The sequence below is a fragment of the Lygodium microphyllum genome, chromosome 10 (assembly GCF_053477565.2).
Source record: "Lygodium microphyllum isolate KBCC chromosome 10, Lygodium_microphyllum_v1.1.10, whole genome shotgun sequence".
In the NCBI taxonomy this organism is placed as follows: Eukaryota; Viridiplantae; Streptophyta; class Polypodiopsida; order Schizaeales; family Lygodiaceae; genus Lygodium; species Lygodium microphyllum.
Genome location: NC_141144.1, coordinates 124395885 through 124414128, shown reverse-complemented (window position 1 = coordinate 124414128; position 18244 = coordinate 124395885). Strand labels below are relative to the sequence as shown.

General features: G+C 43.2%; 1 protein-coding gene across 16 annotated transcripts in view; it reads right to left on the bottom strand.

The window, feature by feature from the left end:
- LOC148030529 (protein CHROMATIN REMODELING 4-like) overlaps positions 1 to 18244 on the bottom strand; it is a 111785-nt gene that overhangs the window by 48265 nt on the left and 45276 nt on the right. For 15 of the 16 annotated variants that reach the window (XM_087686871.1, XM_087686884.1, XM_087686873.1 and 12 more), the window contains 2 exons: positions 2813 to 2908; positions 134 to 2704 (listed from right to left, as the gene is read on the bottom strand). In XM_087686871.1, coding sequence (XP_087542997.1) covers positions 134 to 2704; positions 2813 to 2908 — 2667 coding nt within the window. The remainder of the gene's footprint in view (positions 1 to 133; positions 2705 to 2812; positions 2909 to 18244) is intronic. The other variant, XM_087686885.1, reaches the window with a different exon arrangement.

Genomic DNA, 18244 nt, shown 5'->3' with positions numbered 1-18244 from the left:
TTGTTGAGAATTGAACACAATGCAGTGGCGTAGCTTGTGTTCTGTAACAAATCTGATGCCTAAATGGGTGAACATTTTGAATCAATCTGAATCAGTAAGACCTAAGTGAGACACAAGCAAAAAAAGAGAATACCTTTAGTAATCCCAGTATATCACTTTCTGCTTCTCGTTCAATGGACTCTGAACCTAGATCTGAGCGATCCAGCAATCGAGTCACAGATGCATCATCCCATGACACCTTTGGCTGTACTGTTTTATGGTGGCAAGTGTCCTCATATACGTCACCAAGGCCACCAAGCTGTTTCTTTTGTTTACCATCTAACCCATCTACGACAGCTCCTGAGCTGGGAAATTTTGATGTGCCTCCAACCCCTACAGAGCTATCCTGAAAAAGCTCTTCAGTTCCCCATCTCAGAATATCTTCCACATCCTTTTGTGAGCCAGATTTGTTTGCAAACAAATGGTCAAGCATCAACTTCTTCTTTGCAAGTTGCAAAATGCGCTCTTCTACAGTGGCACGAACTACAAGTCTATAAACCAGAAGCCTCTTAGATTGGCCTATTCTATGAGCACGATTCATTGCCTGAATGTCAGCATGTGGATTGAAATCAGAGTCATAAATTATTACAGTGTCTGCAGTGGCTAGGTTGATACCCAGGCCACATGCACGAGTAGATAGTAGGAAAACAAAACGAGAGGTATCCTGGTTGAAACGAGAAATAGCTGCTTGCCTTTGAGCAACAGATATTGACCCATCTACACGTTCAAAAGTGTGACTGCCATATTCTACCAGCAAATAGTCTTCCAGAATATCAAGTAGCTTGGTCATTTGAGAAAATATTAAAACTCGATGGCCCTGCTTCTTTAAACTCTTCAACATAAGATGCAGAAGAGTCAGCTTTGCAGAAGCTTTGATCCGCATCTCATGTAAAGACTCTGCAGATCCAGTTACTGGTTCTGTTCCAGGTATGAGGTATGGATGATTGCATACTTTGCGGAGCTGAACAACAATATTAACTAGAGATTTATGCTGACCTGCTTTCCCAGCTTGCCTGAGGACTTGATAATTTCTAGTAAGTGCAGCACGATAGTACTCAGCTTGTACACAGGTTAGCTCCACAGGTACAACCCGCTCTGTCTTTGGAGGAATATTTTGCATTGCATCTTTCTTAAGCCTTCGTAACATGTGGGGTGCAACCATCTTTTTCAGCTCTTCTATTTGTTCTGTGGTATTAAGGTTATTAAACTTCTCTTCAAATGCAGTCAAAGATGGAAAGGCATCAGGCTGCAGAAAATTTAGAAGATTATACATTTCACCAGCATTATTTTGCAATGGAGACCCTGTCAACAAAACCCGATGTGAAAATGACAGTGTATTTAACAGCTGAAAGAGCTTGCTTCCCGTATTTTTGAGTCGATGACCTTCATCAACTACCAGAACTTCCCATGGAACAGCACGAAGCTGACTAGCATCAGCAAGAACAATTTCATAAGTTGTCAACAGCACATTGAACTTAAAGCTTTTTGAAACCTCTCTGTTTGGTACTGTGTCACCTGCATGCCACTCATATTCTCTAATCATTGCCCTTGCTTTGCCACTTCCATGGTATTCTACTACATTGACATGTGGACTCCATGCAGACAATTCTTCCATCCAGTTGGGCATTGTTGATAGTGGGACCAAAACCATGCATGGCCTCTTGACATTGAACTCCACATACAAAGAAGAAATGAAGGAAATTGCTGACACAGTCTTTCCAAGTCCCATTTCATCAGCCAAAATTACATTTTTCTTCCTTCTCCAACATTTTCTGAGCCAGTTCAAAGCTTCCATTTGATGTGGGAACAGAGAACCTCCCTTCAGTTCTTTGGGCTGCTCCACAAGAGCATCAACTTCGCCTGGCTTGACATTTAAATTACACAACTCATTATCTGATTTTCTGGCAGCAGCTTCAAAAAGCTCAAATCTTTCAAGCAGTTCTGGGCATTTTTGAATGATAGGCTCGTTCAAACTCTCCCATGTGCATTCATCGTATGGGAGGCCACACCACTTCACTAACACTTCAACCAAATCATGGTGACCCTTCCTCCTTGCAACAATACGCTGTGGTGTACTCCACTTTTCATCAACAAGGACAATTTGTGAAGTTCCATATTTGAACTTGTAGTTGTCAAGCTTTGATTTTGATAATGATTTCAATGTTGACTCTGTGATCCACTCATTATGGATATGTGACCTACCTACCCATTTAACAAGGAACTCTGTTTCATTTTGTGAGAGCTCCTCATCTGTCGATCTGGACAGGTCATTTAGAGCTTCTCTCTCAGCATCAGCTCCCACATCCTCAAGCCTTTGATTCAAGTCAGCAACAGACAAATTATCCTCTATATTAACCAACTTACCAGATGCTGGTGATCCTTCATGGTCACCTATGAAACTCTCGGCAGCTGACTGAACCAGCTGGTTCTGTTTGCATTCAGGCACTGAGATCCTTTCCTGTTTACTTCCACTCTCATGCTCTCCACAACTTTGTACTGCCAACCTTTGCAAAGCAGGCAATAAGTTCACTTCCATAGCAGAGCCTTTCTGGCCATCCAATCCAGTTTGTCGCTGAGCACAGCACTCCTCTAGAGCTGTCATCTTTGCCACTGCAACTGATGGTTTAACACTGGACACAACTCGACAACCCAAAATCCTGTCTACCTGTGAAAATTACATTGAAGACATTATTTGACACTTGGAAAGGTGAGAATACACATGGTCTTCCTTTATAGGCAAGGACATGTAAACAATGCAGTCGACACACAATACCTCTAAAGAGATGGATGGCCCATCTGTGAGATTTGTATGATTGTCAGCAAGATCCTCCTCTTCCAGTTTTACACACCTTGGAGACTCTTTTACATTCTTTATTGAACAACCAGTATCCAATTAGTCCTTCCTCCCTACCTCCCTTCCTCTCTCCCTCCCTCCTACAAAAGCATTCAATCATCTCGGTCTATTATACAATCTCAAAGCCAAAGACAGAACGGACTCAACAACTACATGACCATCATGATTGGCTGCACATTAGCCAAGCTAAGTGATCTTAGAGTTGGAGCTTGGTGCAAAGGAAGAGAACTGTGTAAGCCATCACTAGGTTCAGCTGGATTTAGAATGAAGTACTCTACACTGGATCACATCTTTACCATCTACTCCATCATGGAAGCAAGCAAACCACAATAGAGGAGGAGTCTAGTGCAAGCATGATCCTTTACAGGAACAATGGTCAGCCATGAATAGACTCTTATGTCAAAGACATCATCTCTCTCCACTTCTAGCTTACACCTATACTAAAATCATGAGGGTTGATGAAGCTCAAGTACATACCATGAGTGGTCTTTCTCTGTTGCGTTTTCATTTCTAGTTTTCGTACTCAAATGATAATGAATCATTCCATGAACATGATGAAATTGTCACAAACCCCAGAGATAATTCTGGCCTGTTTAAGATAGTAAAACTTAGCATAAGTTACAATTAGAGTCACCCAACACTTGGCAGTTGGCACACCTATGCAAAGTCCCAACATTTGCCCTTCCTGCTCTCGCCCAGCCTCTGTGCGTCATCCTGGTGCTGTGTTTCATGCCAACTGATACCATGTAAAGAAATGGTCTACCACATAAAACACAAAAACAATCAAATGACAAGCATGTGGATTGATTAAAAACATAGTTAGGGTTAGGGTAATGCATAGACAATGAATAGGATAACTACAAAAAGGACGATGACATTGAACACTTCCACACCTACTCAAACCCCAAAGGGACCTATGCCGAGAACTAAGGAGGAGTGGCATCCTCTCCATAAGTCTATACCTCTCACGATGGAATAATGATGTGTGTTTCCATCACAGATGATGGAGCTGCAAGCTAATCTTGGCTCACAAAGCCAAGTTTGACAAGCTTCGAAGACAAGCCTTTAAACAAAAGTTGTGTGAAGAAAGCATACTTGATTCTTTGTCGCCAAATGTTGCGCATAAATTTGATGATGTTGCAAGGTCGTCGAGAACTCCATAAGGGCTGCGCTGCCCTCTTGGAGAAATTGATCTAAAGTGTGTTCCCTACTTTCAAACTCTCTCTCCTCCTTTGATGCAAGGTATACAAGTTCCTACTTTTGTCCCTTCTTCTATTTCTTTTTCTTCACTGCCTTTCCAACATTTAAGTAAAGCTCAAGATGAAGGTAGAGTGCCATTATCCATATGTTGATCATGGAAAATCCCCCATTGAAAATCCACTAATGTATGTTAATACAAGGAGTGATTATACGAAAAAGATTGGTAACTCTTTTTCTTCCTTCGCTTCTTTCAATTTTGCTTCTCAAAATGAGTATGATGTTCCTTCTTTGTTGCATTCTGCATCATCATCTTCATTTCAACTTCCATCCATTAATCAAAATCAATTTAATGCATTTTCATCCATCCCACCCACTTCCCCCATTATCAACATTATCTTTCACACAATTCTCAAACACCTCATGTCACTGCACACCACATTAGGGGGTTCTTCAAACATAGGTGCAGCCTTTAGGACCTTCACACCTTCCATTCCAGATGGTGCTCACACACCTTTGGGGAAGGCTCATCCTCCATCCTAGGCACCTTTGGATTACACCCAACATGGAATCCCTACCATCAATAATTGATACAATAGTTTTCCTCCATGGCAATTCCTAGTGGGCCTTCCAGTTACATTATTGTGCCTCGATCGACAATTGCACAAAGTTTGAGTCCCCCTGCCTACACCACAAGTACATGTGAGTCCAGGGTTCCCCTCCAACCTTTTTTGCCTACCCATCCTATCCCCTTCCTGTCAAAGTGAAGCAATGCGGAAGCGACCGTGACAAAGAGTGAACAGAGAGAGAAAGAGACAGTGAAACGCAGAAAATCTGTAGTGAAGAATGCTGTATAAGGATGCAGAATTATACACGGGTGCAAAGAAAATGTCTGCATATGTCTCCACCTCGAGGATCTCGATCTCCGTCAGCCCCAAGAGCAATCTCCGCAATCAGCAAGCTGAAATCTGTCAGAGATTAATGTGTCAAGACTGGTGGAAACTCAGCCTTTTAAAGGCTGAAAATAATACCTTGAAATAATTAGGTCGGTTGCATTAAATGCAGCAATCTGACCGGACTCTCCGATTGCTGCCATGAGGCTACCACGTGGCACTGTTGGCGTGGCCACAAGAAATGACTCTCAACACCCCCTCTCAGATCCTGGACAAGGCAACAAATAGAGGGATCTGGAATGTCGGTGAAGTGCCTTAATAAACAAATCTGCAAGATTGTCTTCAATCTTATAGTATCCCACATCGATGGTCTCATCCAGAAGCTTCTCCCTAAGGAAGTGATACTGGAATTCTATGTGCTTCGTCCAGGCATGGAATACGGGATTCCGTGCCAAAGCAATGCAACTCTCATTGTCGCACCGCAAGATAGTAGCATAAGTCTGGGGGCAGCCTAGCTCCAACAACAACCACCGAAGTCACACAATCTCACATGTGGTAGAAGACGCATCCCGATACTCTGCCTCAGTCGAAGATAGAGCTACCATGGGTTGTTTCTTGCTACTCCAAGAGATAGCACCAACACCCAAGGTAAAACAATAACATGTAGTAGACCGCCTTTGATCCACGTTGCCAACCCAATCTGAATCACTCCAACCTGCAAGAACAAAATCAGAAGCACTTGTACCTACTGGATAGGAAATCCCGAGGTCCCACGTCCCCCCTCAGAAACCAAAGTATCCTCTAAGCAACCTGCCAATGCACCTACTGAGGTGCACTCATGAACCCAGCCAAGAGACCTACAGCAAAACATAGATCAACCCGTGTGTTGAGGAGCCAAATCAATGATCCAATCAGCTAACAGTAGCAGGTAGAATCCGCCAAAGGAGAATCTGCATGTAAAGTGGCCATCTAATTGGATTCATCGGAGTAGAAATGGACTGACAATCCTCCATCTCAAAGGTCACCAAGAGCTCCTGTACATATCTCTGCTAGGAGATGAAAATCCCCCTCTGAGACTGATAAATCTCGTGGCCCAAAAAGAAATGGAAAAGTCCTAAATCCATCATCTCGAACTTCTGATGTAGGGCTGCCTTCGTCTCTTCAACCTTCTGGGCATGATCACCTATAACAATCAAGTCGTCAACATACAAAACAAACAACACACGACCACCCTCGGAAGTGTGCACATAAAGCTACGGATTGACCCTAGAGTGCCGATATCCCAACTTGGCCTAGAGAAACGAATCAATCTTCTCGTTCCAAGCACGCGGAGCCTGCTTCAGGCCATACAAGGCCTTCTTCAACCTGTAAACCTTCCCATCTGAGGAGTCAAACCCAAGAGGCTGCTCTACATAGATCTCCTTCAAAAATCACCATTCAAGAAGGCCGATTTCTCATCCAACTAAAAGACACGCCATCTCCTATGACCAATCAAGGCAAGAACACGAATAGTCACCATGCGAGCAGTTGGGGCAAAAGTATCATGGAAATCAACACATGAGCGCTGTGTAAAACATTTAGCAACAACGCAAGCCTTGTGCTTGTTCAAAGAGCCATCACTATGGTACTTGGTCTTGAAAACCCATTTAACACCAATAACCTTCTTATGAGAGAAACGAGGCACAAGAAACCAAGTGCCATTCCACTCAATAGCCTCCAACTCGGCTTCCATTGCTTTCCGCCAATGATCAGACTATAAAGCCTCCTTCACTGATGTAAGCTCTCTATCCTGCATAACACGAGACATCAAACAGTAGTTAGAGCAAACAAGCTCCATAGTATGTGCATGGTGCCGCCGTGACCTCCGTAGTCCATCCTGCAGTTGCCACTCCTCAAGGACCCCCTCAATCCCTGAATCTCGAAGTGTGTCACAAGCCCAACGAGGAGGAGGCCAAATCTCACCTCGGCACTCTCCATCTACTGAAGTTTCTAGAAGGTCCACCATCAATGGATGACCAGGCGGTGAATCCAATGGCTATGTAGTAGGCTCCTCAACCGAAGAAGTCCTCAAGAGACACGGGCTCCAAAGGAACAATCGCTAGGGCCTAGCTATCACCGGGATTTGGGGCTGGAACCTCCACGAACCGAACATCACGGCTCGTGTAGACATCCTACTTAATAGAATCATATAATTAGTAGCCTTGAGATTGCGAGCTATGGCCCACAAACACGTGTCTTTTGGAAGCTGCCTCAAATTTGTCACGCTATGTCTTCAGGATGTGAACATAAGCATCACACCCAAAAACCTTGAAATAAGAAACATCAAGCTTGGATCCAAAGTACGCCTCAAAACGAGTCATACCAACAACAACAGAAGTAGGGGAATAATTAAGGATGTGAACTGAAGTAGCCACAGTCTCAACCCATAGACACTGAGGTGTCTGACGATCCTCCATCATACTACATGCAATCTCAATCACACTCCGATTCTTCCGCTCCAAAATGCCATTCTCCCGAGGGGTGTTTGTATTGGAAAACTCCTAGTATATGCCACGATCTGCACAAAACCGAGCAAACTCATTAGAAACAAATTCTCCGCCCTTATCATATCCTAAGGTCTTCAACTTTCACCCCAATTGGTTCTCCTCAAAGAGCAACCAATCCTTGAAGTTGGAGAAAGCCTCCAACTTCAGCTTCAAAAAATAGGCCCATGTCATCCTACTGTAATCATCTACAATGAGCATGAAACACAAACTCCCTCGAAGCAATTCAGTCCTCATCGATCCACAAAGATCGATGGAAACAAGCTCCAAGGATGCTGAAAACCGCCTCGAAGCCTTGCTGGGAACAACATCACGATTCTGCTTCCCACGGATGCAAGATATACAAGGCTCCTGACTCAACACAATATCTGGCAAACCTCAAACAAACTAGTCCTTAGATGCCTTCCGAACGTATTCATAATTGAGGTGACCTCGGACTGAGTTTGAGAAGTAAGAAGAAAAAAAGTCAGGGCAAAAGGAGACCGCAACTTGTAGACTCCATTCTCCCCATAACCTAAAGAATGAACCGCTCTCAATCCTCAATCGAGATTCCGAAAAGAATCCACATCAAATTCGACCAAGAGGCCGAGGCCACAAATCTTGTGCACCGAGAGAAGATGCTACCCCAACACCAGCACATAAAGTACCTTAGATGCATGGGCACCACCACGCCCATCTAGAATAAGATGCATGTTGCCCTGTCCCTGAATAGAAATAGACGAACTATCTCCAATAAGAATCTGACAATGAGAAGGCCGCAAATGAGTAACACCTGCTGAAGAAGGACTCATGTGCCTAGGGGCACCACTATTAACAATCCACTCCCAACTAAATGGGGCACTCAACATAGCATCAACAATCGGCATAGTCAAATCCTCAACCACCTCCAAATGGAGGAAAGCAGCTCATAAGGAAGCAACCACCGCTCCAGAATCCTTTTAAGATTTCTCCTTCTTCTCCATGTCGAGGCAATCCTTCTTCGAGTGACCTGTTTTGACACAAATGTAACAAGTAGACTCCTTGTCTTTATCCTTCTTAGATTTGTCTACCTTCTTTTTCTTTTGGTCCTTCCCCTTCATCTAAGAGGATTGACCAACCAAAGCTTCAAATTTTGAAGCATTAGTTCCTTTCAGTTACTCCTCTTAGTCCAAGACCATAATAACCAACTCTTCCCATCGAAGAGTCTCAGACCACCCTGAAACAATCAAGGCGGAATAAAAACCACTGAAGCGAAGCGGTAATTGTGAAAGGAGAGTTATCTCCATGTCTTCAAAGGCGATCACCTTCCTTGCATTTTGAACCTGTATCTCAAGCTGCCTTAGCTTGTTAATATGCTCCCGCATGGATGATGACTTGTTGACACTATAGTCCTCATTGGCACTTCCAAAGACACCTTTCATGACGGTCATCCAATTATACATCTGATCCAACTCCAACCATATCTCCCTAGTCACCGTCAAATGCTCTATATGAGAGATAACAATTGTAGTACATGAGAGAAATAAAAACGAGCAAATGCGTGCATTGAGTTTATCCCAATCTACCTGAGTCTTTGCAATCTCCGCCTTCTCACTAGAAAAGAGTATGGACTTGGTCTCGCGAAGAAGGACGATTGATAGCCTCCGTAACAAGCTCCGCCAAATCATAGGACTCCAATATGGCAAGCATCGTAACCCGCCAAATGCGATAGTTCTCACTATCGAGCTTTGGATCTGAAGGAAGAGCCAGGAGGACAGGAACCTTCTGGTCCATGATCGCCTGAAACTCTGTCTCAGCCTCAAAAGACATCTTCACCTACAATGCCTGCACAAACAAAACACAAAAAGCAGCCCCCTTTGACTGTGAAAATACAGCCTGCTAGGGCTGAGGTTCCCTCGTCTCATTCCTTCTTTACCCGTTGGAGGCGATGTAAAGGTAAAATCTGCACTTGAAGGCCAAAAACACAGCCTTCGTCCTTCTCTAACAAAAAAACACAGCAATAGCTTCAACAAATCTTCTCTTTTCTCGCACGCCCACACTCATCCCAGCCTTGTTCTGATGTGCAACCCACCTGATCGCACTTGAACGCTGAAAACTCAGCCTTGTGTCACGTTGAAAATTCCTCTTCAAATAGATCAGTCCTTTAATGCTCTGATAACATGTGAGAGTAAAGCAATGCGAAAGCAAATGACCATGACAAAGAGTGAACAGAGAGAGAAGAGAGAGAGAGAGACATAGTGAAACGCAGAAAATCTGCAATGAAGAATGCTGTATTAGGATGCAAAATTATACACGCGTGCAAAGAACATATCTCTGTACGTCTCCACCTCAAGGATCTCGATCTCCGTCAACCGTGAGAGCAATCTCTGTAATCAGCAGGCTGAAATCTGTCTGAGATTAATGTATCAAGACTACTAAAACTCAGCATTCTAAAGGCTGAAAATAATACCTGAAATAATCAGGTGGGCTGCATTAAATCCAGCTGCCGACTGCAGTCGGACTATCCGACTGCTGCCACGTGGCCACAAGGAATGACTCTCAACACTTCCCTATACGTACTATCAAACACCTCACACCTCTTCATCCTCATTCGCCAAGTATGCATTCAATGATAAGACTCGTCTGAAAAGGTCTAACTACACCACTTGGTCGAATCTAATGAGGCATGTTCTTGACTCACAGAAGCTGTGGGATCTTGTCCAAGCACTACAACCCCCCAACCAAACCCGCGACTTGTTCCACCAAATGTTGTTTGCTCAGGGAAGGCTAGAAATGCCTCCACTATCATCAAGTTGATGCAAGGTCTTTTACCTAGATTTCTGAAGTGAGCACTGCGCAATGGCGATGCAATGTCCGGCGATGGAAATGTCAGGTAGAAAGCAAAAAGTGAGCAAGAGTAGCGAGCGAGTGAGAGTCAGAGAGAGAGACGAGAGTGAGCACGACACAATGTTCTTGGGTACAATGACGAGTGTACCTCTTTAGGTTTTTAAATAGATATATATGAAAGTACAAATGTGCTAAGGGTGTGTTCACACCCGCGCACACATAAAAGGCACAATGGCCCTTTATTCCCAACAACCTCCCACCTAAAGGCAATGTCCCTCACCAGGACAAAAGAATCAGCTAAGTCTACGTATGTACAAATATAACGTGTCCACTTGTTCCCTTCTGGACATGTCTTAGCAGTCCATCGGAAAGAAGATCTAGAAAGCTCCGCCCGGCACTCCCGTGGAATGTTACGGGGTTTGCGATCTAGGACTTCCTGCGTCTGCCACGTAGCGGAAGTATTCTAGCCGTTCCCACTTAGGACCGACCTGAATCAGGGTTTTCCCAATGGTCATCTCCTAAACGGCAACTAGCGTCAACCCCCGAGCGAACTACTTTACGCAAAAACGCCAAGGCCGAAGCGGATTCACGCTGCACTTGGTTCAAGGAGACTGGGAAACGAGAGGGATGCAAGGCTCGACCTCTCTGCCATAAGGCATAGTCCCATTCTGTTCCCGTAAGACAGCGTAAACCGGGATTATTGTAACTTAGACTCTAGGTCAACGCCCTTGCTGTTCGTGTCCTTTGAAATGATCTTCTTGCTATCCATCATGATTGAGAAAAGTTCCCGGCCAACCAGGACCACCCATCCGTAGGACGGACCCATGGCCACATCCACCACACTTTCCTCATGTTGTTTTAGTTGTCTAATTACCTACCACATTTAGTTGAACAAGCATCTAGCAGCTTCCTTAATTAGCCCCTTAGGCACGGATTCCTTCACGTAATCTTAGCACTTAACATAGAAAAACAATGTCAAACAAGTTTCTTTGTAACAGGTTATCATATTTATCTTTGGAATACATTCATAAGTCCAGCCCGTAGGCTTATCCATAATCCGCCCGAAGGCTATCCGACAATCCACAGGGATTACTAATCCAAGATTCCGCCCATAAACTAGTATGCGGGCCTCGAGATCCAATCCCGAGTCACGTTGGCCTCTTGTGTAGGGCCCGAAAGGCGAGGGATTTACAGCCAGAGCCCCCCCTAGCACCCAAGCGTCCTCCAGCTCCAAGTAGCGCTCAACGGAGAGACCTCTCGCGGCGGGTTCGGTCCACCTTCCCAGCACAATCAACAACCCCCTTGGTTAGAGTCAAGCAGGCAATCGGGGGTAACTGAGGCTGCCTCTTCCTTCAAGCCTTCAACATGAAGCATTACATATCTTTTCATCCTTTAATTCCTTGAGCAAACAAAGCAAACAGTGCTCTTTAAAACTATTACAAGCACAATCATTTCCAGTGGTCGTTATTTGGCCAACTGCTAAAGAGTGAATCCTTCTCTCCGAATGTATCCAACACTCGATCTGGGATCAATTTCGACTTGGCAAGATCCCCAAGGGTTTGTTTGCTAACCCTTATATCCTTGGGTTAGAGTTGTACCCTGTTAACCCAACTTAACCAATACCTTAAGTTCTATTAGCAGTAACTATGTTATTCCAAGTTACCGATTGGTCTTTTGCTTCCAAGCAATTATCTAATCCCCTTATCTTGGTTCTTTTCCCAAGAAATGTGCTATGTCAGGATGACTACTCATCCTCTTGCAAGATAAACTTGTGTAACAATCTACCAATCTCATTCCGAGGAATCTGGCCATTCCCTTGTGATCAAATCACAAGATCATGCGACTTTGCAACTTGTTGCACAAGTGTCGCATCTAATCCATGGGACTATTTTACCCATTGAATGGCGTCTTCTAATCACGGAATCATGATTAGATAGGAAACAGGGTTAGGGTATCTTTATATCCAATCCGTTCCTGATTGCACTAGGCCGATATTGTCGGTCCTAGGGTTTTAAACTCAAACCGTGTTTTTTTATCTTTTTAGCGAGTGATCCTTAGGGTAGAAAACCTAGATCGTTTCTCGCAAGTATGTCCTATTGTCCCTACATTCCGTGAATGTGGGCAGGTCTTTAGGGATACGAGAGTTTCAATTTGGCAATAAGTGCGACTAGGTCACGTCCTCAACGTGCTACCCTAGTTAGCACTTTGGGATGTATTGCATCAATTTAACCATTCCTAAGTGAGTCCCTTGCGTTTTAGGTGTTTAGGTTAAACCAATTTACTTGTCTATTCTTGAAGATATTTACGATACCATTTTCGTAATCACATGATTCATTGCCTATGTATGAGTAGATTTACAAACCCTAACTTTTCTGGTTAAGATCAAAGCGTATGTTAAGTTATGGCACAATTTCTATTGATCCTTCTAGAACATGCATTCAAGATTCTAGCTACTAAGCTTTAGGGTTTTATGTTAAAACGAATCATGCAGCCTTTTCCTAATTTTCATTTATGAATGAATTATTCGTATGTTGAATGAGCATTACACAACCCTTTTGTAACTACTTAAGTAATTTATTTGAGTTTTATACCAATTTCCTATCAATTAATTTACTTCATACAGCCCTAGAATCATTTCCATGCCTTTCAAATTCCCTTCTTTAATGAATCATTTCGAAGAAAAGATGTCTAATAATGCGACTGCAATTTATTCTTTCCATGCATAATCGAAGTGTATTACCATATTTTCGACTTTATAAAGATGGTCATTAGTTTATCTAAATTCGTTACTTTGCAAAGCATAAAAACCACTTGCTAAGAATGCATAGAAATCTTATGCTCTTTTTTCATTCGTTTACTTGAAAAATACAAATGACCGATTCTTTGATCGTAAGCTATTTCCTTTAATTTAGCCAAAGTATTTCAATCGAAAAAGTGTATCCTATTTCCATAAATGATCCATGCACAATTGAAATATTACGACATACATCAAAATTAGGAAGAAAACCTGGACTTATGGATTTGGTGAAATGTCCACATGGATGTTAGGAAATGATCCTCCTACGATTGCGCCTTGTGCCTTTTTAGGAGCCATCGAGACTTCGACCTTCTTGCCTTGGTCGCAGACTTATGATCTTGGCCCATCTCCTTCGCACGCGAAACTCTCTTTGAGATTCGGCTTCCTTGACCGATTGCACCATCTTTCGGAATCGGCTTTAGAAGACCTTATAGGCTTGTGGGAGTTGCAATAGGAAAGATAGTTTTTTAATCCAGCGGTTCGAGTGAACTTAAGGAGAACCAACAGAAAAGAAGATTTAAAACCTACTAATATGGCTTGTGTAGGAATGCAATGGGAGACTTAAAAGACTTGTATGGGGGAAAATCCACGGAAATGGCTTTGTGGAAATGCTAAGGGGAGGATTAAAAAGAAATGGGGGTTAAATAGCCTTGGAAATGCTATGAAAAAGGGCTTAAAAACGCGACTAGTATGAGCTTTATGGGGGATGCAAGGGAAAGGTTTAATTTCCGGGGATGCAAGGGGAAAAGGTCTTAATTCCGAGGATTTAAAGACCGCTTTGTAGGGCCAATGAAAAAAAAAGGTTTTAATATTGGCTATTGCGGATCCATAAGAAGGGGGAAAAAGAACCCGGCTATGGTGGGGATTTTCAGAATGCAAGGGGAAAAAGGGTGCTTTAAAAAACCCAGGGGTAATAAAACCTGCTTGATAAGGCAATAGAAAAGGGGGCTTTCTAAGGAACCGGGGGTTAGAATGAACTTTAGTGGAAATTGCAATAGGAAAGAGGCTTAGGAAGCCCCCCCTTTAGAAGCTTCCAAGAAGCTTCTTGGAAGCTTCTGAGCTTGTATACGTGGCGTGGAGAGGACGACGAATTACTGTCGGTACTTGGCGTCTGGGTGGCGATGGCAGCGGCGACCTCAGACGGAGTTGGCTGCAGCACTCAGCAACGATGCTCCTCTCTCGCTTGCAGCGTTACAGCTAAGCTCACGGCTCTTATTCAACCTCTCCACCACTCCCTTGGCCTGGCAGCGTTCCGGCCTTCCTTTTATTCCTTACTCCCCCCCCACAGGGGGTTTTTATAGGGCAGGGAGAGAAACCTGCCCCCTCCACGCGGCCTGGTGCATGGCCTATCCCCTTCCACGAGCTCCAGCAAAAACAAGCTCAGTCATCCACGCCTCACTCTCTCCCCTCCAGCACGGCCTTCAACTGGGGGGAAAGAAAAAAATTTGCCATAATTATATCCTTATCCTCTTGACCTCTTTCCAAGAGAAGATTCATACAAGGATATTCGGTTTCTTTTTATTTGGACTTGTTTCTGCCAATCATGATACGTCCTGTATAATTGCATCGTCCCTAATTTCAATGCCAGCATCGTCATTACATGAGAATCACGCGTGTATGTAATATTCTTCAGCGGGAATATTACAACAAAGATGAAATACATATATCTATCCAACTACCATCATCTGTCGACAATGAGCAAACCGCTGTGCTGAAAGACCCTTCGTAAGAAGATTTACAGGATTATTATCTCTATACACTTTGACAATCTCAATGCTCTTGCTATCAAGAATATTTCCAATTAAATGATACTTCACCTATATGTACTTCGTCTTTACATAAAGGCACAATTCCATGATAGCATGTTAGCACTCCAACTATCACAATGGAGAAGAAGTAACTCTATAATACCAAGCCCTCCCACCAGACGTGAAAGCCATAAAGCCGCCTTGCACGCCTCAATGGCAGCCACATACTATGTCTCTGTAGTAGATAATGCCCTGGAGATCCAAGAGACTGCTCCTCCTGTGAAAGTAAAAACAAACCCAAAAGTGGACTTTCTGCAATCCGCATGACCAACATAGTCTGCATCCGTAAAGCCAACAACAGATGCCTTCTACTTTCCAAAGCAGATACACAACTCCTTTGTGCCTTTGAGGTATCTCATAATACTTTTCACTACATCCCAATGCTTCTTGCCAAGGGTTGCCATGTATCTGCTAACCACTTCCACTACAAAGACAATGTCAAGACGTGTAGCAACCATAGCATACATCAAACTGCCAACAACTGAAGCATATGGTATCTTAGTCATTTCAGCGCTCTCATCATTAAATGTAAGGTTGTCCTCTACACTGACTTTCACATATGGAGGCAATGGAATCCCAATTGTTCCCCCCTCTCCATATTGAAACACTGCAAAAACCTTGGAGATATACTCCTGTTGAGATAGATAGAGTAATCCTTTTTTCCTATCTCTGAGTATTCGCATGCCAAGAATGTGAGTTACATCACCAAGTTCCTTCATGTCAAAGCTGCCATGAAGACTTTGCTTCACTGAGTCCAAGGCATGAGTATCCCTGCCAGCATGCAGCATGTCATCAACATACAGAACCAAGATAATCAGGCTACCACCTGCAGCCTTCTTGGTGTACAAGCAGTGATCTACTTGACTTCTATGAAAACCTTGAGACTACATAAATGTATCAAAATTATGATACCACTCTCTTGGTGCTTGTTTCAGCCCATACAAACTCCTTTTGAGTTTACATACCATCTTCTCTTTCCCTTTTGCCTCAAACCCTTCATGCTGCTGCATATATGTCTTCATGCAAATCACCATGTAAGAATGCAGTCTTTACATCCATCTGTATGAGCTCCATATCTTCAGTTGCAACCAAGCCCAAAATGGTTCTCAATGTAGTCATCTTGACTACGGGAGAGAAAATCTCATCAAAGTCAACTCCATGTTCCTGCTTGTATCCCTTCGCAACCAATCTTGCTTTGTACTTTGGTGAGAAAATAGAAGTGACCTTCATCTTGTAAACCCATTTGCATGGAAGTGTTTTCTGCCCTTTAGGCAAAAGCACCAAGTTCCAAGTGTCATTTTTCTCAACAGATTCCATCTCAGACAACATGGCTTTATACCATTTCTTACTGTCCTGTCTGTCCATTGCTTCCTTGAAGCAAAGACGGTCCACCACAGTCTATCAACATGACATACTTAGCCACATTTTTTGCACCAAGAACGAATCTATCAAGTTGTCTAGTAGCCCTAGACGATCTACTAACCCAATGATCATTGTTTGTTGGCTGTTCCTGCAAATTTTCATTTTCAGCTTGCTCTCCTGAAATTTCAGCCTGCAAATCAGCATTAGCAGCTTGTTGTCCTGGCTGTTCTTGCACATATAGTGACTCATCATTATGGGCAATAGCTGGGTGATCATTTCCAGCATTATTTTCTGCATTTGTAGATTCATTTACAGCAGGTATTTGCTGCTGTACAACGGACACATTTTGCTGTCCAAAAGGTATTTCTTCCCAAAATACAACCCTACGGACTTCCTCTATTCTTTCACACTGTTTATCCATGATATCTTCCCGAAAGGTAACAGCATTGCTGCGTACTACTTTTCTTTTCTCGAGATCCCATAATCTATACCCCATTTCACCTTCATCACCATATCCTAGGAAAATACATTTACAAGACTTTGGCTCAAGTTTGTTGCATTCTTCCTTACGTATATGCACAAATGCTTCGCAGCCAAACACTTTCAAGTGTGCATACGAAGGTGGCTTGCCTTACCACGCTTATTTAGGGAACTCCTCCCCCCCTCCTCCCAAAACACCTATTTGGTGACCGATTAATCAACTGTACGGTTGTCATAACAATCTCTGCCCAAAAACCATGGGGTGATGCAACATGAGACCCCATCGTACGGACCTTATCCTATATGGTCCAATTCATATGCTTTGCAACTCCATTTTGGGATGGATTATGAGGGGCAATGAGCTCCCTCTTCATCCCTTTGCTGTCACAGAATGCCTAAAAAGCCTTGGACACATATTCCCCACCATTGTCAAAGTGAAGACACTTAAGTGTCTTATCAGTCCGATTCTCAACCAATGCCAAGAATGTTTTAAACTTCTCAAGCACTTCGTCCTTGCTAGGAATAAGGTAAACCTCTATCTTCCGTATAGCATCATTGACAAAGGTGACAAAGTACTTCTTTCCTCCTAAAGATAACCTTGGCATCTGACATACATCAAAATGTACTAACTCTAGAAGAGAAGATTTCAGTGAAAGGGACTTCTTATGGAACGTATGTGCATGTTTACCAAAAACACAATGATCACAATGCTCAAAATCGGCATAACAAAGACAAGGCAAGCAACCCAAATGAAAAAGCACTTTCATTCCAGTTTGACTCATGTGCCCCAACCGGCCATGCCACAAAGAAACACTTGGTTGCTCGATCACAACAACAACATGGTCACGCACACTAGATACATGGAGAGGATACAAGGTATTACTTTTACAACCTTTGGCAATCACTCTAGATCCCTTACATATCTTCCACTTTCCATCACCAAAGGTGGTATGAAATCCATCGTCATCTAGCTGCCGTCTGCTAATCGAGGTCTTCTTGAGCCGAGGTACATGCCATACATGTTGAAGTGTGAAGACAGAACCATGTTGAAACTGCAATTGCACACTGCCAATACTTGCAATGTCACATGCATAGTTGTCCCCAAGATGGACAACACCATGTCGACCCCCTATATAGTCAAAGAACTACTCACGATGAGGGGTGACATGAAAGGAAGCACCTAAATCTAGAATCCCAAGTATGCATGTCATCATCCATATCTACAAGTAAAGCATCTGTACTAAAGTGTGAAGATACAAAGAGTACGTCATTCCCAGTGTCACTGTCATGAGTGACTACATTCACCTCTTCAATTTTGACACTCCTCTTCTTAGGCTGACTCTGTTTCTTCTCTTCTTGCTATCATCTGTCTTCTTGCCCTTTTCTTTCTCTTTCTTCCATGTAGCAGTCACGTATAAAGTGACCCTTTTTGCCACAATGATAGCATTCAACATCCTTACCATGTG